The sequence below is a fragment of the Penicillium paradoxum genome, assembly GCF_028828445.1.
Source record: "Penicillium paradoxum strain IBT 22861 chromosome Unknown utg000006l_segment0_segment0, whole genome shotgun sequence".
NCBI classification, from domain to species: Eukaryota; Fungi; Ascomycota; class Eurotiomycetes; order Eurotiales; family Aspergillaceae; genus Penicillium; species Penicillium paradoxum.
Genome location: NW_026643184.1, coordinates 1242605 through 1268424, shown reverse-complemented (window position 1 = coordinate 1268424; position 25820 = coordinate 1242605). Strand labels below are relative to the sequence as shown.

The 25820-nt window shown below is 51.0% G+C and overlaps 8 protein-coding genes across 8 annotated transcripts; 3 read left to right on the top strand and 5 right to left on the bottom strand.

Annotated features, from left to right (window-relative positions):
- Window positions 1-11: 11 nt before the first annotated feature.
- Window positions 12-1460, bottom strand: N7457_006936 (MT-A70 family; the record flags this gene model as incomplete). Its single annotated transcript, XM_057177979.1, has 1 exon — window positions 12-1460. The coding sequence occupies one exon, from the start codon at window positions 1458-1460 to the stop codon at window positions 12-14; it is 1449 nt and encodes a 482-aa protein (XP_057029723.1).
- Window positions 1461-2242: 782 nt separating this feature from the next.
- N7457_006935 (putative RNA binding protein Jsn1) lies at window positions 2243-5787 on the bottom strand (the record flags this gene model as incomplete). The annotated part of the gene is made up of 2 exons (XM_057177978.1): window positions 2243-5564; window positions 5630-5787. 2 exons carry the CDS (start codon window positions 5785-5787, stop codon window positions 2243-2245), a joined length of 3480 nt encoding a protein of 1159 aa, XP_057029722.1.
- A 2223-nt stretch (window positions 5788-8010) lies between these two features.
- N7457_006934 (putative signal transducer) lies at window positions 8011-10415 on the top strand (the record flags this gene model as incomplete). The annotated part of the gene is made up of 2 exons (XM_057177977.1): window positions 8011-9985; window positions 10048-10415. 2 exons carry the CDS (start codon window positions 8011-8013, stop codon window positions 10413-10415), a joined length of 2343 nt encoding a protein of 780 aa, XP_057029721.1.
- A 1820-nt stretch (window positions 10416-12235) lies between these two features.
- Window positions 12236-13485, top strand: N7457_006933 (uncharacterized protein; the record flags this gene model as incomplete). The annotated part of the gene is made up of 3 exons (XM_057177976.1): window positions 12236-12435; window positions 12570-12629; window positions 12765-13485. 3 exons carry the CDS (start codon window positions 12236-12238, stop codon window positions 13483-13485), a joined length of 981 nt encoding a protein of 326 aa, XP_057029720.1.
- A 942-nt stretch (window positions 13486-14427) lies between these two features.
- Window positions 14428-14991, bottom strand: N7457_006932 (uncharacterized protein; the record flags this gene model as incomplete). Its single annotated transcript, XM_057177975.1, has 1 exon — window positions 14428-14991. One exon carries the CDS (start codon window positions 14989-14991, stop codon window positions 14428-14430), a length of 564 nt encoding a protein of 187 aa, XP_057029719.1.
- Window positions 14992-16135: 1144 nt separating this feature from the next.
- On the bottom strand, window positions 16136-16973 carry N7457_006931 (uncharacterized protein; the record flags this gene model as incomplete). Its single annotated transcript, XM_057177974.1, has 2 exons — window positions 16136-16839; window positions 16883-16973. The coding sequence occupies 2 exons, from the start codon at window positions 16971-16973 to the stop codon at window positions 16136-16138; spliced, it is 795 nt and encodes a 264-aa protein (XP_057029718.1).
- A 2875-nt stretch (window positions 16974-19848) lies between these two features.
- On the top strand, window positions 19849-20333 carry N7457_006930 (uncharacterized protein; the record flags this gene model as incomplete). Its single annotated transcript, XM_057177973.1, has 2 exons — window positions 19849-19940; window positions 20105-20333. 2 exons carry the CDS (start codon window positions 19849-19851, stop codon window positions 20331-20333), a joined length of 321 nt encoding a protein of 106 aa, XP_057029717.1.
- Window positions 20334-22774: 2441 nt separating this feature from the next.
- On the bottom strand, window positions 22775-24578 carry N7457_006929 (asparagine--tRNA ligase DED81; the record flags this gene model as incomplete). Its single annotated transcript, XM_057177972.1, has 2 exons — window positions 22775-22901; window positions 22972-24578. 2 exons carry the CDS (start codon window positions 24576-24578, stop codon window positions 22775-22777), a joined length of 1734 nt encoding a protein of 577 aa, XP_057029716.1.
- Window positions 24579-25820: the final 1242 nt, after the last annotated feature.

Here is a 25820-nt window from a genome sequence, read left to right as displayed (position 1 = left end):
CCTGGCAAGTTTCAATTTTCTGAATCAACCCAGCACTCACGGGCATTGAACCTGAGAACCTCATTACCAGCAGCCCACCAGCCAGCAGTCAAGTTGCGCGCAAACACCTCCAGGGCAGAATACGACTGAGTGTGACCAGAAGTGAAAAATACTTGCTCAAAGATCGCTTTCAGGTTCGGCTTGCGAGAGTGCAGGTCTGGAACAGCAGCGATGACCCGTCGTGTAGTAATCGCCTCACTCATACGAGTCAGGTCTGCTTGAGATAGGGGTGAGTCGTCATCTCGCTCAACGTGATGACCGTCCTTGCAGCCTATAACAAGGATTTCGTACGGTTTTCGCCAGAGACCATCTAATTCTGAGATCGGTCGTCCGTCCCACGTGGTTTTCACCCATACCCATTCTTCGCTAACGCAAAAGCCAGCGCCTCGCAAGGCCTCATATGCAGCTCGACGGGACTTTTCTGCATTGGTGATCCATATTGCAGCTATGGATTGTTGGCTTTGGATCTGTGCTTCAGACGGGCTCTCCGATGGGCCCAGCCCCGGTTTTGTGTGAGGGCGGTGCGAGTGCACGCGGAGTATATCTCGTAATCCTTTGGTCAGCACATCCATCTCAGAATAATGATGGGTTACATAGTGCCTGCTGCGCCGCACAGATCTGTTTGGCCAGGGCGGATCCATGAGAATAAGATTGAACCTCTGGTGCCGAGAAAGCCCAGGGATGGGATAATCATTGTATGTAGATGAAACGTCAGTTTCAGCTCTAGACAAGGGCAGTGTACAAAGTACAAAACTCGACTGAGGGGGAACGATAAATTCCTGTGAAGAACCCGTCTCATCACAGGCACAGTCCTTAATCTTGATGATTGCTTGTTCTAATGACGGGTTCTTCACAATGCCAAGATCCCATGATGACTCAAATACATTCAGCGACGTAGTCGACAGAATCATCGGTGGCTCATCTTGCGTTGAAACATAGTCATCAAGCGTAGACTGTGAAAACGGATAATCCGCTCCCCTCCGGCGCTTCCGCAGGGATTGATCATGTGCTTGGCTATCATGGAATCCCTCAGTAGGCACAGCTCGAGCAAAGCACCAACGGCGATCGGCAGAGAAACCGGTCTTGATAGTTTCCATAGAATCCCTTACCAGGGGCAGTATCAGTTCAGAGTGAAACTGCCGCTCAGAGATGGGAATGGTCTCCAGGAGCTTGGCGAGAGCAGCTGGCTTTTTGGGCTCCGTAGATAGATATGGCTCTTCCAGAGGGGAGCATGAGAGTAGGCTTACTTTCTTATTGTGCGTGCCTTTTCCTGTCTCCGAGCTCGATTCCCCGGCTAGCTGTTGGCGCGGTGCCAGCCATTGTGCTTGCGCGAGGGCAATTGAATGTGGGATATCGAGGAGAAAGATGTTTCTCTCTGCCTGAAAGAGAATTGCAGTCTTTTCCCGGGTCGGATTGTTCATTTTGGATTATGTCTCTGTGGTCTCTCCATTGTTGGGAACGGTGAAAAAGAGAAGTGGTGGATTGCGGCTTCGGGTAGATGTGGAGGTCCTAACCTCTCATACAAATTCATCATGGGACTAGGAAATGTATATAGATGAAGTTTGAGATTGATATCCGTTAGCTTGAATTGATTGTGTGGAATATCTCGAAGTCCTAATATGTATCTTACGTGGGTAGTTAGCTGTTGCGGCGCAAACAATCCGATAAAACAGACGCTCATCGATACAATGTGTTTACATCGTCTACTAAATCAGGAGATTTTTAAAGATGCGAAAGCATCTACATTAACCGATTCACTATGCTCCCAAAGCAGCCAAAATCCCGATCGTAGAACAATAGACAGAAGAGAAAAAGGCCTATCGTTAGATCACAAGATACAAGGTCATTCAAAAACGCTGAAGAAGATACAAAATTGAGCCTCCACCCAGAGACACACCAGACTTTTCACCACCGATTCTCCATGCGCATCCAGTTCCTCTCCCGGTTCCAATTCTCCCCTGCCGGCGATCCAGCGTCCGATCAGGGCGAAGAGATAGGACAGTGAAATCACAACGCGTAGCTAGATAAACCCGCTTGGTCTCCAAAAATGGAAAGAAGATAGAAAGAAGAAGGAAGAAAAGATGATCGAGAAAATTTATACATGTAGATGGGAAGGCAGTAAGATCGATTAGAAATCATACGCGAAGATGGATCAACGCTGGGCGCAAGATATGCGTTAGTCTATTGACGCCGTACGAGACGGTTAGAGTCGATCTGAGAATGAACTCACCCGTCCACGTCGGCCTCCGCTCGACTGCCCCTGCACGGGCTGTGCCTGGGAGTAGTATTGCGGAGGGTATTGGTACATCTGGGCAGGATTGACAACGGGGCTGAACTGCTGATAACTGTTCTGGCCAAGCATCTGGTTAGGGCTCATCTGGCTCGGTCCAGCGGACAGCGGGGAGGCTTGCTGAGGCTGCAAAGACCGTAGGTTGTCGAGGGCAGGCGACCCTGTGGGGTAGCCATAGTTGGCGCCTGGAATGCCAGGATAACCAGATGAAACGCCACGAGCCTGGGCGGCGAGGTAGGCTTGATATTGTAGTTGTTGCTGGCTCAGAGGTTCCTGGCTGTATGCGCCTGCACCTGGAAGGCCGTTCAGATGGTTCCCAAGCCCGTTGGTCGAGTAAGGATCAAGAGACGTGCTGTTGACCTGGTCAGACGAGATGGGGCGGGAATCGGGACTCTGCCCAAAGGCGGTGGGAGCAAACTGTCCATTAAACTGCCTATCCATGGAAGGCTGAGCTGGATAACCGGTGCTTCCGTGGCGGGAGGATTGTCGGTGCTGTGATTTCTCCGGGGTGGAGTGGCCAGCTCCGTGCTCACGTCCATGATGATGCTCCCGACCGTTTCCTCGCGAAGAAAGGCCAACTTCGTCCATCAGACGCTTATAGCCTTGGCTGGGAGAAGCCTTAAGTTTAGTGAGAACCTTAGACACGTTCTTCACGACTTCAGCCCGCATAGACTCATCAAAGAACGGTGTAGTGAGGACCTTGAAGATCAAAGTCGCACCGGATGTCTGGTCACTCAGAATCTTCTCCAATACTTCATCACCGGGACTGAAGAAAAGTGCTTTTAGGACAATGTCTCGAGCTTCCGGCTCGTTGCGCTGGTTGATCACCTTGAGAACAGTCAAGTATGCAACCTTGTGAGTGCAGAGGTGAACGAGATGAGGCACAAGTCTCGGGGCCAACACAGTTCGGCGGCGGGGGAATGTGCACGTATCAAGGAACCAGGTGAGCAAAAGAGCTCCGTTGGCATTAGTAGCCAATTGCACACTGTGAAGAGCGATAGCAGATGCGAGCATCCGCTGCTGGTCCTTCGTGGCATGGTGGCTTTCTAGGCAAGCCCGCATCGCTCGGGCGCCGAAACGTCCCTGGGCGACTTCCCACATCCGGCTGAGCATGGACTCGAAGATGAAGTTGTTGAAGGGGCCAGCGAATCGCAAGCAACACTGCAGGACATAGTTTCCATATTGATCCAAGAAAAGGGGGACAGTGTAGGGGCGGAGGGCATCAACAATCAATTGCATCTGCCCAGGAGTCTTCGCAACATCGATGATCTTTTGCGCAGCCCAGGTTCCATTTTTGTGAACACCAATCTCAGAAAGATGGGGTGCAATGTGGGCCAGCATCTGTTCCTTCGTGGGTTCAGAGCAAAACTCGAACAGTTTTTGAACAACAGTGTTGCCTAAGTAATCAGATGCTAGTTCTGCAATCTCGGGAAGCATGGCCTCGGCAGTTTCCTCAATCTCTTGGATCGAGCATGCACCATTGTCAATGCGTTTCCGAATGTCACGGAGACGAGGAGCGTCGAACATCCGGGACTGACTCGGTTCTTGAACCGAGGGAATTTCATCCTCGAAAGCTTGGAATCCGATAGAAGTCTGGATGCTTGCGGTGATGTTCTGTAAATCATCTTCACTAGCGCCGAACTCTTGCACAATTTGCACCATCTCAGGCAACAGATCGGCCAGTGCCGGGATCTGAGGAATAATGTTACCGTTGTCTGCCCGATCCGAACCGTCTGCTGCAGCAAGGTTTGATCTGAAGTTTGGATCAGGAGTTGGAGACGACTGGATACCATTTGCACCAGGGGTACCGGTGGCCGATGCACCAGGAACCTTGGCGTAACCAATTCTTACTGGTCCTGCGCCTGGGAAGATCTCTTTGCCATTAAGCAGCGACTTGGCTTGCACAGCGCTATCAAGGCGGTCGAAGTTGACAAATCCGCAGTTCTTGTGAGTCAAGACGCGGGTGGACTCGATCTTTCCATACATGCCAAAGATGGCCTCCAGAGAAGTGACAGTTGTTGAAACGGGAATACTACCAATCCAAAGCGCCCTGGTAGGCCCATCCTGGTTATTCTCCTCTGCCATCTCACCGGCCTGCCGGCCACCCATGGTGGGAATACCGGTGCCGCCGAGGTGCATCAACTGGACCGCCTCGGACAATTCGTCGTACTCGCCATTCTCGGCGATTTGTAGATCGGCGGCGCTAAAGCTGTTGTCAAGCCGTGAAGGAGTAGCAAGATAGTTACGGATGGATGATCGCTGGGGAGGTGCCTCCAAAATGCCAGCAGTCCGTGCACGGGGTCTACTGACAGAGGCATGACTAGCAAAAGCCTGAACCGCGAGGTTGTGCTGATGAATCTGAGCCTGTGTAGCGGCAAGTTGAGCGGCGGTTGCCGCGGCTGTTGGTGTCATGGTGCCCGAGGGAAGTTGAGAGTAACGGCTCTCATATTCGAGATCCTCATCATCCGCATACTTCTCTTTCGCATTGACAGAATATGAGCGGAATCGATTATTGTTCTTCATCATTGCCAACTCAGCCAGGAGTGGCGGCAACGCGGACGCTTGCTGCTGTTGTTGCTGCTGTTGCATCAAAGCCTCCATCGAGGGGCGTGCAAGGGAGGCCATTGCCTGCTGAGGAGTTTCAGCAAGCCCGAGATAGTCCAGTGTCTTGACGTCGGTATCGGCAAGTCCATCCCTCGAAAACGAAGAGTGGCTAGGAGAAGTTGGCCCTTCTGAAGATCGAATGCTGGTTAAGGTTGTAGCCCTGTCACGGCCCGTCGACCAGTTGGTTGAAAACAATGATGGACCGAAGGGACCACCGCCTCCTAAGAAGTTGCTTCTCTGCGGCATTGAACCAGCTCGAAGACGGGATAGCGATGTTGGATTGGGTCCAGCAGCCGAACTCGCGATCTTGGAGCCTGTATCTATGCCGGAAACGCCCGGGGGCCTAAAAGGACTGGTGGAGGGAGTCGGTCGTGAGGTCTGCGACATAAACGGCTGCTGAAGATCGATCTCATTTAGTGTGCCCATCGGGGGAAATCGAGATGGCACTGTTCCAGCACGAGCCCGGCGGCCAGGGCTGTCCATGGAGCCACTGGAGGTTGGGATCAGTTCAGGGAAACTATCCTGACTCGGCGATTCGGGGATATTTTCGCGAAGCGGGGTTGAATGACCGCTAGTCGGCGGTCCCCAAATGCTAGGTGAAACGCCCTCTTGCGCTTGAATTTCACGGGCTCTATCGATAGAAGGGATATGTCAGCTCAATGTCGCAGCTTCCGAATCACCACCTCGCAAACCTACCGCTTCGAGTACAGCCGGGAGGCCAATTCATGAGAAGGGGAGCCAGCTCCCGGCCTTGAACTACCAATGGACCCCGGAGAAGGTCCAAAGGGCATTCTTGTATTTCCAGACCCAGCCAGATCACTCGGGGAGCTGCGCCCCGTCGAGGTACCCGACATGGACTGGGTTGTTGGTATGTAATTGAAACTCATCTGACCATCAGATCGCGAAACAGGCAACATTATGGATTATCACTTTATTCCTTCAGCAAGGAGATGCGCGAGTCCCTTTCGATGTATGCCCTCTGCGCGACTGCCAAAACAGAGCAAGATCAAACCCCAGTGGAGAGTTGTTGTTCAACAGTGGGGGACAGGCACCATGGGATAACGATAGGGTGATGGTAGGATTGCAAGAACTGATCGTTGAGAATTATCAAAGAGGCACTGTGCACAAACGGGAGTCAAAATTAGTTGGTGATCTAAAATGGGTGTTTTGTCACGGGGGTCGCAAGGCGGGAGGGGTCGACAGAGCACTCCTGGAGAGTCGAGACCAAACGTGGGGGTGATTCGTACCAAAACCGATTGTTTCCAGATGCATATACCACTCTCCAGGGTCGAGGGTCTTTGACGATAATCTCTCTGTGCTCGGGGTGTATGACAGTCTGCCGGTGTCCCAAAGCAAATCGCGTTGAGTTGGAAGAAAAAAAAGAGAAAAGTCCTTTTCTATGGTCGTCAAAGGCTCAAAAACACGGCAAATGCACACGGACGGTCTGGCATAGAGTGCGTCAAGCGAGAAATAAATGAGAGATCGCAAGGATGATCCGGGTCCAAAGGGATCGAGGTGGCTGGAACCGAGCGTCAGTCGCGGAGAAAAAGACGGTCGATTCAAGACTAACCAAAGGTTGAATTCACCCTAATAATGCAGAAATTAAAAGAAAAAAAAGAAGTGAGGAAGAAGTCAAGGGAGGATGAAGGGGAAAGGAAAAGAAGGAGAAGAGATGTTGGGGAGCTGGCCGGATGCCCGAGGAAGATGGCTGTGGTTGGTGGAGAGTGGCCCTCTTCAGCTTCACCCACAATACAATTGTTAATCTAGGTCAATTTTGATTTAAACACGCTATATTATGTGAATATCATTGGACATAGTCTGAGGCTTTGCATTTTTTAATTGCAAGTGTGGGTTATACCCAGGGATCCAAGGTGCATAGAGGACTCGCAACTACGATGTACCAAGTATAAGCATTCACATATTGTGTGTACCTCCCAGACAGACACATCGGAAAGCGGCAGTTCCTCTAGGCATTTGAAAATAGCACAGTCCCATGGATGTTATTGATTTGCAACCCGAGACTCCATTCTGGCTGTTGCCTGGATATGGTTGAGGCATCAACACCGGGGCAAACTTATATAGTACCTAGATCCCAGTAAGAACCAGCCCTGGTGCAGAACGGCGGTATTCTTCCCCTCCCTCAAAAGAAGCGAGCCCAAGGTTTTCTTTCGGGGGAAATCTCATGGCACCGAAAAGAGCGAGTGTGGAAACGCAGAAAAAGCCCCGCATTTCAGTGCGTCATGTCTCAACGCTTGAATGCTTGACTTCAGGATACCATGTATATGTGCCACAATGGGGGAGACTCGTCATGAGTCTGAGAGATATCATCCTGGGATATGGATTATGATGCAAGCAGCCACGCAAGGAGCTTTCGTTGTTTGTTCTAAAACCACACAAAACCCGCGTCTGGAGTGCGCGCAAGGGATATGGATCAGGTACGTGTCTCCGTCTTGGTTCGCTACCAATGCCACCTCAAGATGCACTGGCCTTTCGACGTCTCTCATCAATGGCACTGCCACCTATCTGGCCAGGCCATTGCCGACTGGATGAAGAGCTTCGGAGTGCGTTCTGGATCTTCGGAGGGTCCGCCAAAGTTCTAAAAACATTGGGTACGGCGGAACAACCGGACAGTTCGTAGCATCGTGGTCATGAGATGTGTTCGCACTTCTATATTGATCGATGTTGACATATGTTAGTGGAAGCAATCCCTATTTAATGGCAGTAGTATCAAATGAACTATCATAGAAGCTGGTGTCGTTGCTTCAAGGTCGATGTAAACACGTTAGCTAAGACTATTGGCCAGCTCTTGATGCCTGAGGCATTCAACTTTTCTTTCGCGCCACTGCGGTCAAGCCACTCTCTCCTTGACAAACTGCTCGCGTAAACGCTACCTTGCCATCACTTCAACGACTTTCATTTAGTTGTGTAGCGGGCCTCACATCCAGATTGCTTTTACTATCAAATATTTACGGATCCTTGACTCGCGATTCGAGCATAACCTGTCGCGCACGCGTCCCGTCTCGCGTCCGATGCTTAACCGACTATCTTAAGGCGTCTGCCACCCTATCAGTAACAATATGGCCGACATAATGGAAGAAGACCCATCCTCTGGGCTTCAGTCTTCGGAGATGGAGGAAGAGATGCCCGTGGAATCTTTGGTCAAAGGGCGCGCGAAACGAAGCACTGCAGGACTGCACATGTCTGCTCTCCTCGAGGCGGCCGCCGATGATGACTTGGCGCTTCTTTTCGAAGAAGTTGAAGATGATAACGAATTTGCGGACGTGATAGATCCCGACGCGGAGGATGACCTGGCGCTTGAATCGTCCGACGAGGAGGAAGACCAGGGACCGAACGTGCAAAACGACTACGAAGGCGAACAGAAACTACAGAAAGAAGAGCGCAAGAAACGAAAAACACAGAATGATCTCCGGTTCCAAACCTTACGCAAACGAGTCAAGATTGATCCGACCGCTCCATCCGCCATGGCCGCCGCTCCTCGCCCGAAAAAGAAGTCAGAGCGCATTTCGTGGATTCCCACCTTGGAAGATGGGCCTACTCGACAATCCTCGCGTCGACAGACCATGGTCAACAAGGAGCTTACGCATGCGCGTCTCAAGGATAGCCAGGAGAAGCGAGTCCGCATCATCGCTACCATGAAGGAGGCAGAGAAGCGGAAGGCCCATCTGAAGCCGAAACAGATGACACAGGAGGATCATCTTGCGGAAGCTGCAAGAATCGAACGGCTCAATAGCAAAAGTTTGAACCGGTGGGAGCTGTCGGAAAAACGAAAGGCAGATGAAAGACGCGCAAGAATCGAGGCACTACAAAACCGCCGTCTTGATGGTCCAGTGATGTCTTACTGGAGTGGTGTGGCCACATGGACCAATGGACGACTTACGCGGGTGGGTAAAATCGACATCAAACCCAAACCAGACAAAGAAGAGTCGAAGAAGAAAAAAAAGGAGAAAGAAGAGAAAGAAAAAGCCGCAGCAGAGCTGAAACCTCTGGGACCTGCTACCGCTGCAGGAATCGCCCCTGTCTCTATTACAGCCCCATCACAACTGACGCCAAATTCCTCTGCAGTTGGGATCACAGTCGCTCCCAACTCAACTTTGCCCAATCTCAATCCCACCCTAGATCAAAAGCCGCCTGAAGATGAGCCGCCATCAGAAAATATCGCAGCTCCGACTGTGGGGAATACAGACACATCTATAGTATCTGTGGGAACGAGCGTCAGTCAACCGCGGGCAAAATCCCCGGATATAGAGCCAACATCGACCAACTCTACTGAACAAGGCAACGAGAATGCTATGGAAAAGGAAGCCTCAGAGGTTGATGCAAGTGCACCAGTGCCAAGCTCTGAACATGACAAGGCCCAGCCCGACGAAAGACGAGGCTTGGAGTTGTTGAAAGGCCCCGAGAGAAAGATGTTTGCTGTGGAAATTCCAGCGCCTCGTCGTTTATCGAACTCTGCGGGGAATGACTCTACCCAAAAATTGCCAAGCCCGACCCCCACTAAGAACGACGATGCTATGGATGTGGACCAACCGCCGGCGGCTGCAGCGGATTCAAATGCTGTCAAGGCAAATCACGAAGTCCCAGAATCCAAGGACCAGGCAATCTTGCCTACTTCCAACGCCGCTAATGCCCAACGGACTTCGGTAGAGATCCCCAAACCAGATGCTGCCGTGTCGGCTGTACGAGAACACCCGCTAGTGGGTGAATCTCGGCCAGTTGATTCGGCCACATCCATCGGCACTGAGATCGCATTGGCTCCTCCAGCCTCGCCGGCCGCTACAGCACCTAGTCAAGCTCCGGTGCCCGAAAACGCCTCAACCTCGAGCCTAAATCAACCATCTACAGCACAGAACGAATTGCAGTCATCAGATGGGATAGCTCCGGCACCAACACAACCAGAGATTCCACAACCCCCTCCAGTGATTGAGCACACGGGACGCTCTCTCACAATCTTGGAAAACTTTGACTATGCGACCGCCAACCATCGTAAATACAGCATGTACTTCAACGCCAAGAAGCCCGCTCGCTTGACAAGTATGTTGTATCATATCACATTTGCTGTTCCGAATTGAGCTATGTGGCTAACCTCACTCCAGAAATCTCGTCATCACTTTGTGTCATCACCTCATTGCCTTCGCGTTACCGCGACCCAGAAACCGCTCTCCCCTACGCCAACTCATACGCATATGGCCAAATCCGCCGTATGCTCTCGGAAGGGTATATCTGGAGCTCGATGCTTGGGTGCTTTGTCGGCCCGGCTCAGGCTGCCCGCGGAGTGCCCGAGCGGTTTACGGGTAAGCCGGGCCCAGGCACAGTAAGATACCAACCAGAAAAGAGCGACGGTCAGGCCGAGTCGATTACAGGGAAGGGAGTCAACCTAACACATTCCAATGGCGAAATTCCTTCCACACCCACGACTCAACTAGCGCCTCCGGGGGAGCCAATGGAGGTCGATAAACCATGAGCCATTTTGTTTTGTACGATATTGTTTAGTAGATACCCAGATAGCATCGAGACCCAAGGCCCGAAACGTTAGCATCACTTTTTCTCCACATCGGATCATCGACTTTTGTCTTCTCCAGAAACCGCTCTGCAGCGATATTAGCGTCAATCCTTGGCTGTTATGATGTATTATGTCCCTGTTGACAGATGTCACGACCCACCCTTGAACCATTTGTCCAGGCTCGCCCTGTGATATCTCTATCCCCAAACGACCTATCCAGGGAAACCCTTCGGTACCCGGCGGAAGAAGGCGGGAGTGTAAAAAAAGAGACAGACCGGACCAGAAAAGATCAACCACAGAGTAACGCCTAAGGGGTGAGACATCTGATGTAAACACTGAAGAATTTTCGTCTTAGGCATCAGGGATCATTCTCGAAGCCCCCGTTTTCCTCCCCATAGACCCGAAACACACCTCAGCGGAAGATCGACAACTAGCCCAGTCTGGCCACAACGACCAAGTGTCTGCACCTGAGAGATTCATCTGATCGCTTATAGCGCGACGTGGCAGTATATGTGGCACTTCATCTCCCCCACAGCCAGAATCTCGATGTCCGCCGATCTTTTTTTTTTCATTCTCGCCATAGCCGGTTATTACTGATTGGATCATGCTATGGCAACCTTGAATTACCTTCTTATGGAATCCCCAAACAACGTTGTTACCTTGAATAAAGTACCGGGTGGGCGATGATGTATTGATACCCACCGGTTTAAGCCTGGTTCTGTTTATATTGAATCCTTAGACTCATCGAGGCATTTATGGCGTCATTTCGGATATGGTTTGTTCACAGCCTATTGCTCAAAACCATACTCTCCTTGCATGATCGGTCGCGTAATGGACATCTCGTCTGCCGAATGTCATCTGAGGACATTGGCTCGACTATGGGGTGATAAAGAGTCAATCTAGCGATCACGCCAGATCCGACCCTCTCCGGAGATATGCACTCTGCGCTACTGCATCGCATCTGCAGAATACTTGGAAGCAGAATCCGTGCGTCTCAGGTGGACCCTTGAGGCCCGGGAGCTTAGGGGGAATACCTATTTCTGTTGTACTCCATAGATTTTGTATCTCAGGTGGATATGTGGGAACAATGGCAATGACCGTCCAAAGACAAAGACGCCGAAATCAAAAGAGGATAATTTTAGAACCTCGTCACGGGTGACTCAGCTGGTCTAGACGATTGCGACTCGGGATCGCAAGTACCCGGGAAGTACCTGCCCAGCACCGATCTGGCATCGGGGCCTGTCGGGAGGGACTTCCAAGGTACCCCTGTACCCCCGATGGGCTGTCCAAAGAGTCTAGACGTGATCGTCTCATCCTATGGCAGCAGCACGTTTCGACCTTCTCCCACGGCCTGTATTTATACTCGACGCTCTTCCCCATATTCCTTGGATCACAGTTCCTCTTTCCAAAACAAAAAAAGATCTAATCTTCCTCTTTCTCTTCTTCTTCTTCCTTTCCCTTTATACATCACCTTCTCTCCGGTATGTCCCCTTATCTGCCTTATCTCTCCCCACTCAGCGCCTGGAGATAGTCTCGTTGCATCGAATCGGGATCTTCGTATGACAAGAGGCCGTATGCTAACCTTATCAGCATTCCTGTCTCCACGCTGCCTGAAATACAGAGGCTCTCCTTTTCTAAAATAGCACTGCTCCGGATTCCCAATTGCACCGGTCCACTACACAAATCCCTCAAGTCTGTGCTCCCTCAGGGGCCCTCATGCTCCACATTTACTCTCTCATCGATAAGATAGTGAGGCATTTGAAAGCTTCACCGCCACCTATATGACTCAAACAGCCTCCTTCCACCGCCGCTCCCCTTCTTTGCCTCATGCCTTGAAGTCAAAGGCTCGTCCAGTCTTGCATCGTCGAGGAACATCCAGTGCCAACGTCTCCATCTCTAAACTGGGCTCGGGACAAAGGGGTGTGAGCAAACCGTCTTCGGACGATACCGAATTTGATATGGCCAGCTTCCTGAACTTTTGGTATGTGATCAACCCAAAAGCTCTTATCTATGAATACCTTGCAGGGATTATTTCCCTCACATGCTTGTTGCCGTCATCTGTGTTCCCTTACACCGGTCTTTTTTCCAATGGATATAAAGCTGACCTGATACCAGCGCCATGTGCGAGAACCAGATTACTGTCCCCAACAACACTTTGTTATATTGTAGCGAAAGGTACGTGACCACCTCCCCGGTCTATATCAAGGCCCCATTGATCTCTTTCCTCTCCTGCCAAACATCTCAATTTCTTTGTCTGGAGACCTGCATCATATCTTGGTACTTGTGTACTTATCAAGTCTTTTCATACAGTTGCCGCCGCAAAGACTCCTGCAAACCACTCTCAGCATCATTACCTTCAATGTCCTCCATGTCTTCTATGTCTTCCACCACACCACCCACATCTCCACCTCTCTCGCCACGCATCATCGTGGCTCCAATGACCCCAACCAGGGTACCTAGTAACCCAATCTCGGCCGTCCGGATATCCAACCACGTGCATGATGCCATGTCAGATCTCGACCCCACAGAGTGGAAGCCTGTATTACCGCGTAGCGCCTCATCCTTGGCATGCTCCGACGCATGGAACTACCTCTCTCAGTTCCACCGCTCCAGCGAGCCCATGCTGGCCCGGCCCGTTGTGCACCGCAGCACTTCCAGCCTCCCCACGCTGGCCGGAGGTACTGCTCACAGCCACGTGCCCTGTCTGACCAGCACCCCGTCCACCGTGGCCTCGTCCTTCAGCAGCACGGCCTCCGACTACCTGGGCATGTACGAGGCCCAGCGGCCGCTACCTCCGCGCCACAACCCCTACTTCTCCGGTACGAGTGTGACCAAGGGCGTTGAGCTAGTCGTCCCGCACATCGCTTCTGCCCATGAGGATCTCGGCCCCGTTGGTGTATCCGACAGCGGCTCTATCTTCCCCGCCAGCAGTGCAGTGTGGGAAGATGCCTCGTACGAGAAACGATCTGCGCCCATCAAAATGGGGTGGAGTATTGGCGGCCGGCCCGCCGAGACCTGCATGAAGAATTGAAAAAAAGAACCCTATCTCAATTGGATGAGATAAGCTTTGCTTTGCTGCTTTTGTTCCAGCTGCTTTCTCTCTTTGGCATCTCTATCTTCACACTTGCTCTCTTCTCTCCTTTGGCTTTCTTTTTGGATACGAGCGAGTTGTGATTCTTCAGCGTGGAAAATTATATGATGTGATGTGATGGATTTAGCTCTCTGTTTTCCCTTATTCCATATAGCCACAGCGAGCAAATATAGATTTCTTAATACGGATATCCGTGGTATCTAGATCAAATCAAACTCTTTGGAATTGTTTTCATATCTATTACAGCATTCAATCAAACTAGCCCCATCCTGTTTGGATCTCTCCAGCCCAAGCTTATATGTTTGTGGATACAGCCTAACAGTAGATCCGGGGAATTATCCCCATTCCACAAGTGGAACAGGCGGGGGTCAGACTTGGCGAAGCGGTTGCGATTAGGGCTACAGGTCGATCTTCAATGGATTACATGCATCACATGCACTCTCAATTCCTGTCAGATTATAGAGATGAATATCATTGACTAGGAATGATATAAACGATTTTTGTCGGAATGAAAAGAAATCCCTGTACAACACTACATACACCTATCGACACGCAGGTATGTTATGCAGTATGTACCTAGATAGAACACTCAAGAAAAACAGCGTAAAAGCATACGCAGAAAACGAGGCAAACAGGCAAACCCCCCTCTCTAGAAAAAAGAAGAAACACATCCAACCAAACCCCAAATAAAACAACCCACTCCCAACTCCATAATCCGATCTTCCACCCTCCAACCGAACCAAACCCCCAACTACAAGCAAACTATACACAACCCCTATAATCTAAAAATCAGAAGCAAAGCAACACATATAACACCCCTTAGCAGACTGATAAACCGGCAAAACCTGTTCCAGATATTAGTCCGAATATCCAGCACCCCCATCAACCAAAACTCACATAAGACTTCGAGCACTCCAACTGACTCTCATCAGCATAACACTGCCCAAAGCAGAAGGTATTACCCTCGTCCCTGCCCTGTGGCGGCCTATCGAAAGGCCCCGGCGCAGTGTGCCAACCGGGCTTCAGCGGGTCAACCGGAGCTACCTTGCCCACCGCGCCAGCTGGCATATCCCGCGGGATGAAATCCGCAGAACGGGCTTGGTTTTTCTTCTGCGGCGTCTGCTGGTCGGGATGCTGTGCTTGAGCCGGGAGCTGGGCCTGTGGCCGTGCAATGGGTGCTGGGGAAGGGCGCACGACGAAGGTGTTGTGGACCATAGGAGCTGGAGGCTGGGCTTGGACGTGGGGGCGCGAGACGGTGATATCATAGTTATCGTGGTCTTTGTAAATCTCTCCGTTGTAGTTTCCGTTGTGGGGGTTGGGCAGGTTGCTGTTCGGGTGTTCGTTGATGTGTTCCATGAAGTCGAGTTGGTCTTGGCTGGGGCCGTAGGGCTGGGAGTATTGGGCTGAGACGAGAGAGGCGCCGAGGAGGAGGATGGGGAAATGCATGGTTGAACTGATCACTCGGTTGTCGTTGCTCGTGTTGGTTTTCTGTTTATTTTTTTTGTTTTCCGCGTATCTAGATTATCTGGATGGCGGCTTGGGTGTCCGGGGGAGTTGTGATAGTTGTTTTTTGTCGGGGGATTAGCGCCAGGGACAGGGTCGGGTATTAGTATTTCACGCGTAGACTAGGAATCTGCTCATCTAGGCAATCCCTCGTGCAAGGGAGACGAGGGTTTGGCTAGTGGCATTTTTGGGTGGTTATGGAATGTGACACTTGAGTACAGGTTATATACACAATACCACTCGTAAAAGGCATGTATTGGGAAATAATAGAGGCCCCAATGTCGACATTCGTACGGAGGGCTTCCATTGATTTTATTTAAGCTGGTGACTTGGTTGTTGTTCGATTGGTCCGAAGGGGGACGAGGTTGGATTATGACGTCGGCATACGAACATTCGCGTGTATCTCCATATCCCGTGATAGACAGGGCATTACGGGAGCCCCTTTGCTTTGATTGGTTTGGAATCACGATACACGTGTCAAGGTTGATACTAAGTGAGTTGATCATTGCAAATGAGAGGCTAAGCCCATACTATGCGTAGTTGTGGTGAATACATTACCATAGTACATGTAGGCTGTGATTGTATAGAGGTATACGAATCCCATGCCCTTCCATGATAGCTCCCAGCTCTCTCCACGGTACAAAAAATCTTAAATTGGGGTCGACCTCGGAACTCGTGTCATGGTCGTGTCAGTTGCGAGTCCAACAATGAGATTGGCCAGATGCTCTGTCACTCTGGGGCGGAAAGCGTCGGATCATTGTTATTATGATTCACCTTTGCACTCCTGTCTCTCGCGGCCAGGGTATAGGTATATAGCCTTGGCATATAAATCCCCTCGTCTGATACTGCACTCTTTCTCGGCTTGAGCTTTGGTTGACCTTCTAAGTTGAAGCATGTTTCTCTTCTGCCTTCGAACGATCGTAACTACCTAGTACGCAAGTCGGCCCTGGCAACTCCACTTTCGCATGGTAAGCCGAGGGATCTCTGAGTAGCATATATGTATATAAGATTCGCCATTCGTAATTGTCCAAAGGCAATATAAGCTACATCAAGACGATCGGGACTCTGCCCGACAGATTCAGTGTTGCTATATGGGCGCATGCGAGATAGACCAAAGCCAGCTACGCGCAGACACATATTGGGGAGTGCGTCCGTACGAGCTTGCGGTGGTCCGACTGTAAGCTGCATCACGGTAGTAATGTATGCCTTTACCTAGAGCCTTGATATTGCTACGGCTGCTTTTGATGTTCACTTTGGTTTCGGCCATTAGATCGATGGTAGTTCTGTATTGAGATCCGTTGGAGAACATGGCCCTGACGGCGACCGTCTCCAGGCTGGTCACAGACATCTTCCCTGGGCTTTCTCCCGAGGCTTCATACACAAAAATTATCCTTTGAGCGAATGTCAGTATTTGTCGGAACCCAAGCCAAGCACCAGTTTCTTCCCCAGATGGATAGAACGCATGGATGAGGCTTATTATGCTGTTTCGATGTTGGCGCTGGTGGAGTCTCCCCCAATAACCTCGCCCGGAACTATTTTCCTCGTTACCGGTGGATCCAATTGGCGGCACATGGTGAAGAATAGGGCTTTCCCTTGTCTTCTCCTTCCCCTTAGGACAGTGGGCTGTCGACTTTCCGTTGGATAGCAGTTTGCGCCTTACCAGGCGGCAAGAGTATGAGGGAGGACATTCTCTCGCGATGAGGCTGTTTCCAGAAATCTCCAACACCGCTGGGTGGCCGAGGCCCTCTCCCAAGTCCAAGGGGTCGAGTCTAGTTGGCTTGTGCTTTGAAACTGAGCAAACCTCTTGTACCCATCAAGTTATCCACTTAAATACCATTTTCATCGTGCCATGATGCATCGGAAGCACTGCCAAGAGGAATTTCATGGTGACGAACGAGAGCAACAGAAGGGTGCTCGAAGGCCATGCTGTAGGTTGACGATGGTAAAGCTTACCGACCGTGGTGCGTCAGGGCTGACTCGGAACAGATTGGATGTCCACGAATCTGCAGCAGATGACGAAATCCATGAGAGCGCTGCCTGGTTCTGAGCAATGTTCAAAACGAACGATGATACTTGTCACCCTGAAGACCCTTTCGCCACACTGTAACGATGCCCATCGCCCATCAGAACCCCCACCGAAGACCCGACGACATCGAAGCAAACTCTGTCAAGATACGAATGACATAGACTCTTATCACTGATCGATGCTCCCATTCACGGGTCTGGCCCAAGAGATTCCAGCTTTGCTTGCCTGGTTATCGAGGTCCATTCGGCCCAAAGAGCATCTTCAGTCACTCATTCCAGAGCCTTCAAGGCTAGAAGATAACATGCTCTTTGTTCGAATAAACACGAAACCCAATAATGATACATACGTATACAACGCGCCGCCGATGCATCCACACAATTTTCGCCGACGTCCACGCATAATTTGGTATCCCACACCCGATACCGCCCTGTCATTCATTCGTTCTGGGTCCACGAGAGATGTCTTCTTGAGCCTATATTCCTCTGAACATACCACGAAGGCGACAACAGCCATAGTTGAGCCGGGCGATCGAACATAAAACATGTGCTAGGTCATCAGTTAAAGACCTTTTTCGTCTGGTTAACCACTAGAACATGGCAAAGCATACTACTTCAGGTGCCATATCGCATTGAGAAATCCAGCAGCCAATCCACAGTCTCGTGGGGTGGATTCAGAGCCTGAGAAACTCTCAAGGGTTTATTTCCATATATATCACCAGAAGCTGCTATACTGGAGATAGCGTCGAGTCTTGACGAATGCCCTTGGGATGGCCGATGCCTGGACTGTTGCTCGGAGTATGGATTCAAGGGTTCACGAGCTTCTCTGTTGTGGTATCAATTCAATATTCAGTTGACATCGCTATACTGGAGAACAGCATGTATGTCGATGAAATGCCACTTCCATCCAACCGTGTCCACAACCTGCGATTAGCCCATTTGAAATCACAATGTGCTTTCAACGGTCAGGAGACAGAGTGACTGGCAGGACACGATCCCAGGGTATGACAGACTCCCAGAATTGAAATCTCTACTCCGAGAGCTAGAGACTGTAGTGCCATGGGATAGTGACTTGTTGGTGAAACGGACTTTCCATCGAAGGGCGTCCATAGCCTCTAGCCAGGCCATTTCAAGTCGCAGTGTGTCTTGGACACCCAGTTATCAACACAAATGATGATCTCGCATGTGGGGGTTCAAGCCGTGATGGTCAGCCCTCAGAGGGGTGCGGAGGTCGTGGTACTGGAGACCGAAATTGCCAGGTTTGAGGAATCGATCAAGCGTCACCGGACGAGTCCCTCATGTCCGACATGACAATTCCGGTAGACCATACAGTCATCTAGACACTGGGGAGATGGAGGGTGTGGTGGTTTGACAGGCGAGATAGAGAGGTGGTAGGAAGCTCGAGGTGATGAGGACGTTTGGACGGGATGCGGTGTTGAGTTCTGCACGGAAAGCGCGAGTCAGCAGATTATTTCCCAAGGATCTCCAGCTGAATTCTCCTCGGATACTAATATATCAGTACAGGGCAGATGCAACTTTCCAACGAATCCGTCGTTGGAAGAATACAGAAAATCCCTTCCAAGAATCCCCAGGAGAACTGGGTTGCAACTCACGAGACGGGTGTTTGCTGCAGACTGTGCAAGTTCAAAACCACTGATCTACTCACAAGCATAGAGAAGTCAACTTCGAGGCAACATGAACGCCCCAACACGTTCGCAGGCTCCTCCAGGTTCGAACTTCATGGTCTGCAGTTCATGCGCCAGTTCAACCGGAAGTGCATAACCGTTCCGGTTGTATTTGACTTGTGAGGGTGAAACAAGAATCAAGAACCAAGAATCAAGAGAGAGAGAGAGAGGTACCAACCGACCTAGGCTCAAGCTCCGTTGAGCAAAGAGTCCTGCAAAGTCGCCACAGATGAAAGTGAAAAGGAGTGGGTTTGCCTCTTTGGGAATCAAGAATTCGATGATCTCTGATCTCGAAATACCCGAGTACGGCCAAGTTCCCTTCCAGCCACAGCCTTGCCAAAGCCCAACAGGCCTCAGCCCTCGCAATCTAGGCTATAAAAAGACCCAATATAGGGCCTCTACTACCAGGAGAAGAGTAAGTTGGCCCCGTTACGGCAGCTGGGAGGATCTCCATGCAGAAAACCAAGCCTGGCGATTGGCTACCATTTTTATCCGCAGCCGATTTGAGGTGTAAATCGGGAACAGTTCGATCCCTTGTTTTTTTTCGTTTCATTATTGCTTTCGGTATTTGCAATGGGATACTCAAAGGGCATCTCACGAGGGACTACAGTCTACGTGGTATATCGATTTCCCGCGGTGGGAATGACGGAGATACAACGGGCAACCAATCTGCTCCAGGTACCTGAAGGGTACCTTTAAAGTTCCCACTTCGTCTCCAACCTCAGTATTCATCTTTCATCTCTCGACATCTGTGTGCATTCTCCGTATGAGCTGCTCTTTCCAGTTCTGGTGACACTTGCCTATAAATGTATGGCCGACCGCTTCCTCTTGTTCTTTCCTGCCCCATCGACCCCTCATGTCCTCGCCGATGTTCATACTTCGCCCTTGACCCCTTCTTCCCCCAGAATTACTTGATTTTTCCTTGCAGGTACATATGTAGTTGGGTTGCTGACCAGTTGCCACCAAGACGTGATATCCTTCCTATAGGTAGATACAAGGCGCGAGGATAGCAAGGAATTTTGATTTGCAGCACAACACCAGTCGAGAGCCTTACCTGCCACACAGGACAGACAATTTAAGTTAGTCCATCAACATGCCAGATGCCACTGCAGCCAAAGACTTCTCTGTCGACCAAGGAGACCACAAACAACCCCAGACGGTGTCGACAGGCACCAAGACACTGGAGTGAGTACCGACCACATTTCCCGTCCGCCCGACTTTTGCATAGGCATTCCTGTCTCCCCTCCCTGCTCCATGATCTTGTCTCATAGTCTTCTCCATCCGCATAATACCCCTTTCCAGAAATCCTTCCACGTACCCGAAAACTGAGATCTTATAAACCTCACCAGGGCGAACACCACTGTCCTCGGTAACAACTCATCTGAGGACCAGCAGCCCGCGCGGCTGGCCCAGCAAGAACGTGACCTGGTTTACTATCGGAAGTTTCTGGAAGACTTAGTCGCCGTGATGCGCGACGCCCGTAGCGAGTCTGTCACTCAAATCATCGCGCTCATTCGCTCCGGTGCATCCCACGATGAGATCCAGACTGCTCTTCACCGCGTTCAGAGCGAGGGCTGAATATTGCACCCATTCGGATCTTTGCACATTCTCCGCCTGCGCTGCGGTTCATGGTTGTTATTTTTGTGTCGATTTTTCGCGACTATTCGCTCCTTTCCTTTCTTTTTCCTGGGCCTTGACCCAGGGCACCTTGGAGCTCAAATTGGATGATGGAACAAAAGGTTGGGATATTCCTGCATGTTAATTGTCTTTCGAGAGAACAGTCATGAGAGAGTGCCTTGCTGTTTTGCTTTGCTTATGACATTTTTACCCACGTCTGGGAAAAGACATAAGGAAAAAAAATTCGAACGCTGTTTAATGAGTGATGAATCATGCTCGTGACGCATTTTTTTGAACTTCTTTCTTTCATATCCATCTTCAGTCCTTGGTTGGTGGTCTGCCCTACCGGACTTACATTACCGGTGCGTTCTCTTCTGTCATGTCAGATCGCCCTAGTATTGGCCCGGTACGAACTATGCATAAGGTCATTCATCGGAAAAGCAAAATGACGATGTATGTGCCGAAGAACACAAAAGGCAGACGAGAAAAATGACACTGTACCCCAGTGACAATGACGCGGCGATGGTAAGCCAACTGCCGTGGCCGAACCGTTGATACAAAGCGTTTAGAGGCATCAAAGGCCCCAGATGTCAGCGTGAAATACACAACCTCCGGAGTATGCGAAACTGAAATACAGACACCCGAGGGACAGTAGTCTGGCACTAACGCAGCCCCTCACCACGCGCGTGGCGGAAACGTCATGCTGGCGATGGGACGAATGAAATGGACCGGGTCGGGGTGGAAAAAAGGAAGCAACCCTTGAGATCGACAGGTGAATCCACACGAAAGGGAGGGTAACGGGTGAACAGTGCCGTGTCTGCGCTGCGTCTGTTTCCGGGTTGTGCGGCTTCGGTTGTTGGAGAGAGGGGGAATAAAGCCGCGAGTCTCTGCTTTGCTTCAAAAGTACAATCACAGACTTGATCTCTCGCGTGGACCCTGGACGCCTACCCACGCTGGCCTAATGGTAGAGACTTTCTGAAAGGGGTCAAGTGGAATGGGAGACCTGTCGGTTAACGGATTCTATCTCCGTGTGCTCTGGTGCAATGGAAGGCCGGTGTGATAGTGGATCACCCTCAGGCGGTTCTTTGCCCTTTAGACAGCGACGGTTGTCCAATCCTTTCTTTCTATAGACAGTCCAAGATCTTTTGATCTGTTTTGAAAAGAGGCAACAAGAGCGCCTTGAAATTCGCCCCAAAAACACCCTTTCACTGCTTACCTCTCCTCTAGTACGGAGTACACGGACACGATCTTCTTCCTCTCCAGCCCCTACTGCTCGATGCAGCCTAAGCTTTCACCCGCCTGTTCCTGTTTCGACAAGATACAGTACTAGCACATCAGACATGGCTGTGCGAGATGACATGAGATGACATGAGATGAAGCAGGAACAACCCCCATGCAACCCCAACGACTCCAGTAACCTTTAAAAGACACAACACACGCCGATTCGATTCCCGACCATATGACCAGACTTCGACCAACTCCTACACTCGCTATCCAATTCTCAATCACGGCCATAGCATACCCAATTCCCTACTACCCATCTGTTCATCTACCCACAACAGGAATCAAGCCCATGCACCAGCTTCACCAAAACACCCCTGCTCACACCCGTATCCAACCCCACAAAGTCCCTATTGTAACTCCAACAAACAAGTCCGAACTTCCTACTTCCACCCATCTAACCATCATTCCACAACCCGAAATCCCCAACCTCAACTGCCAATTCTGCTACCCCGTTGACCGAATCACACGAAAGCCCTATTGTACCTCCAATCCAGAGCCATCACAGCCCTGCTTTGCAACCGAACCACAAAGCCCCTGTCTAGCATGAGTGAAATCCAAGCCCACAACCCCCTTCCCGGTCAGGGGCGATGCCAGATGCACAACGCACGGCAGATTATGCCACGCCGCGCATGACAGTCGTGTTCCGAATCTAGCCAGGTTTCTTTCCAGGGGACTCGGTTTGTAGCTGTCTGCGCATGTATCTGTGGGCGGGACTGCAATCCCAGGTGCCCGGGTCTCGGGCTGGGAGTGAATGGCAATGGTCCTAGATTCTGACACTGGCGGCATTTGGTATCCTGTGGGGGAATTTAGGTATATCCTACGGGATGTGTATGGGCATTTGGTTAAAAGGGAGGTCCGGGGGAGGATTCCAGTTATGTTGTTGTATTAGATGTGGTGTGGTGTACGGAGTACCTCTCCCTCGTTTATGTGCAACTGTGTACATACTGTGTTCGAGTGGAATTCACAGCGTGTAGCATTAGTCTATGTGCTTTAATGGAAAGCTAGTTGTACTGAGTACAGATAAGAAAAGAATCAATTTAATTGATCTAAAGGAGACTAACTTTCCGTACCTATCGTGATCATGGCTATTTTTGTTTTGTTTCCTGACTATATAATATCTAAGGAGTGCAACGGCCGGTGTACCGGGGGTACAAAGAGCAGTCGCGGACGGTGTAGCGAGCGCACAGCCAGGCGAGGAAACGCTCGAGGCCGAGACCGTAGCCACCGTGAGGGGAGGAACCGTACCTATTGTTCCAAGATTAGTGTATGAACGGGATAAAACATCAACAGCGATGGAAGGGGAAGAAAAACTTACTTGCGCTGGTCAGTGTACCAGTAGTAGGGCTTGGGGTCCATGCCCTCGTGCTTGTAGGCGGCCATCAGCTCATCCCAGTTGTCCATTCTCATACTGCCACCAACAATCTCGCCAACACCGGGCATGAGAACGTCAACGCTCTCGGTGACACGGCGGTCCTCAGGAGCCTTCTTCATGTAGAAGGCCTTGATCTCGGCGGGGAAGTGAGTCAGGAAGATGGGCTGGTTGATGATATCGGTCATGCGGCGCTCGGCAGCCTCGGCAATATCGTCACCGAACTTGTGGGGCTGACCCTCCTCGTTGGGGATTTCGTGCTCGATCAGCCACTGGATAGCATCGTCGTACTTCATGCGACGGAAGGGACGGGAAGGAGGCTTGAAATCCGGGTTGAGCTGCTTGATATATCCAGCAATCTCGGGCTCGGCCAGAGTGTAATCGATCACACGGCAGATGATATCCTCGAGGTGGTCGAGCAGATCGGTGAAGGTGATGAAGTCAAGCTCGGCTTCAATGTGAGTGTACTCAGACAAGTGTCGGCGGGTCAACGACTTCTCGGCACGGAAAGATGGGCAAACACAGTACACATCACCCAGAGAAGGAAGACAAGTCTCCAAGTACAGCTGCGAGGATTGGGTCAGGTAGGCGTTCTCGCCGTAGTAGTCGAATCCGAACAGGGTGCTGCCACCCTCGACCTGGGTCTGCACCATAGCGGGAGGAGTAACCTCCAACATACGGGTCTCCTCAAAGGCCTTGCGGAAGGCACGGAGAGTGGCGGCGCGCACCTTCATCACGGAGGATGAGGTCTCACCGCGCAGAACCAAGTGGCGGTTGTCGTACAGAGTCTGCGGGTCGGCGTCCGGCGCCACACGCGTGGTGATAGCCTCCTTATCACCAGCGGCCTTGCCGATGATCTCGAAGAAATCGGCGTGCAGCTCGCGGTCGTTGGGCGCGTGCTGCTTGGGGGGCACAGCGCGCATCTCACCGTGGATGGACATGGAGGTTTCGAGGGTGAGGGTCATGATGTCGTATGTCTTGACCATATCACCGGTCAGAACGCACTGCAGATAGCCATAGCCATCGGTAAGAGTGATAAAGACGACATCCTTTTGGGCACGGGCACGGTGAACTCGGCCCAGAACGCGAACACGAGTGCCGGCCTCATCGGACTCGGGGGTGCGCAGCTTGACGATGGCCGGGTCGGTGACATCGAGGCGGACCCGCACGGGCTTGGGCAATGAGGTGTCCTCCTTGATCACGACCTTCTTGGCCTCATCGAGGACCTTTTGGCGCTTCTTAGCCTCGGCCTTCTCGCGGATGGCCAGCTCCTGCTCCTTGGCGGCCTTCTTCTTGCGCTGCTCCCACAGGTTGTTGGCCTTCTTCATGGCCGACTTGGTAGCCGACTTCCACTCCAATTTCGCAGCGGGGTCGACATTCTCACCGGCGGCGTCGGTCTGGGACTTGCGCGTGAGGTACTGGATGCCTTCGGTGGTGGGAGGGTGCTGGACGTAGGCGTGAACGAGGGTCTTGTAGGGGGCGGTCTCGGAGCCAGTAGCGGAAGACTCGTCTCTACCGACGTCTTCGTCGATATAGATGGTGGTGGACGCCATGATGTTTGATCAATCGTTGACTGATCCGATTGTGGCGGGAGTTCTGCTGTGGGATCATTAATATAGGGTTCGATCTGTGAGTCATACACTGTAGGGAAGGAATTCGGGCTGGATAGACGAGAATGCGATGCAGAGCCAACTCACCTGATATGCAGAGACAAGAAGTCTTATCTCTTCCCAATTGCAAGTTGACCAACGCAAGGAAGAATCGCACATTGACACGGAGGGGTAAATTTCCGATAGATGCGGGATTCCCCACGGATGCCTGAGGCCGCAATCGGACTATATCTCGGATATCGTTCGGAGCATATTCTCCCAGAGCTTAGGTGAGTATCCTGCGGTTTAGTCGGTCATGGGAACTAGATGTTAGACATGAGTTTAGTCTGAATGGACCCATTTGATCCTGTTTTGACTTCTCTCATGGCAAACGAATAAAGAAAATCGGGCCGCATATTACGTACAACGGAGTATACTCCATACATGTACTCCGTACCCAGGAATATACCCTATTTACAGCAAATCGACCTTTCCAACTCACCTGTGAGTCGGGTCCGGACTTGACCTACATCAAGGTGGCTTTCCTTGACTCCATATGTAGAATCCCTACTGATCCGGGCACAGGGCTGATGGATCCCGCAGCCGTTGGAGATATAAGGGCAGTCACGGGACCATGGGTTTATGTGAGAACGAGATTAGAGAAGAGGGGACTCCGTACGGAGTACCGAGTAGATATGACTCCTATACTCCGTCAATAGTGCATTAGTCTCGATCTTCCAGTTATATTGTGTGATTACTCCGTACCGAGGTCCTATTACCTATCAGGATATACACAGCATCCACAGCATCCGGTGTATCGGTTCATGCCAGGGGGAGAGATTGTGGCTGGAGATCCTGATCCAGTTCTGCAGGAGCCACGGAACTCGAACTTTGGGGAAAAACACGAACCAAAGTTGATATTGACGGGCTTATTGTCTTATTTTGATCTTCGGCTGAGAATAGGAGAACTGCTATTTACTCTAGTCCGTAGTCTGGGTAATAGTCAACCCGACAAAGTGGCCCCCTTTAACCCACTCCTATTGATATTATTCTCCCCCTTTTATGGTATTTTTTTTGGCCCTCTTTCTCTGCCCATACCTTACCTGGATTCACTTCCTTACCTTTCATTCCTTTTCTCCACGCTCTTTCTCAACCCTTTTTGTCTCTCGTGTTGCTCGGCTTTTTTGGGGAGACATTGTTTTTAAA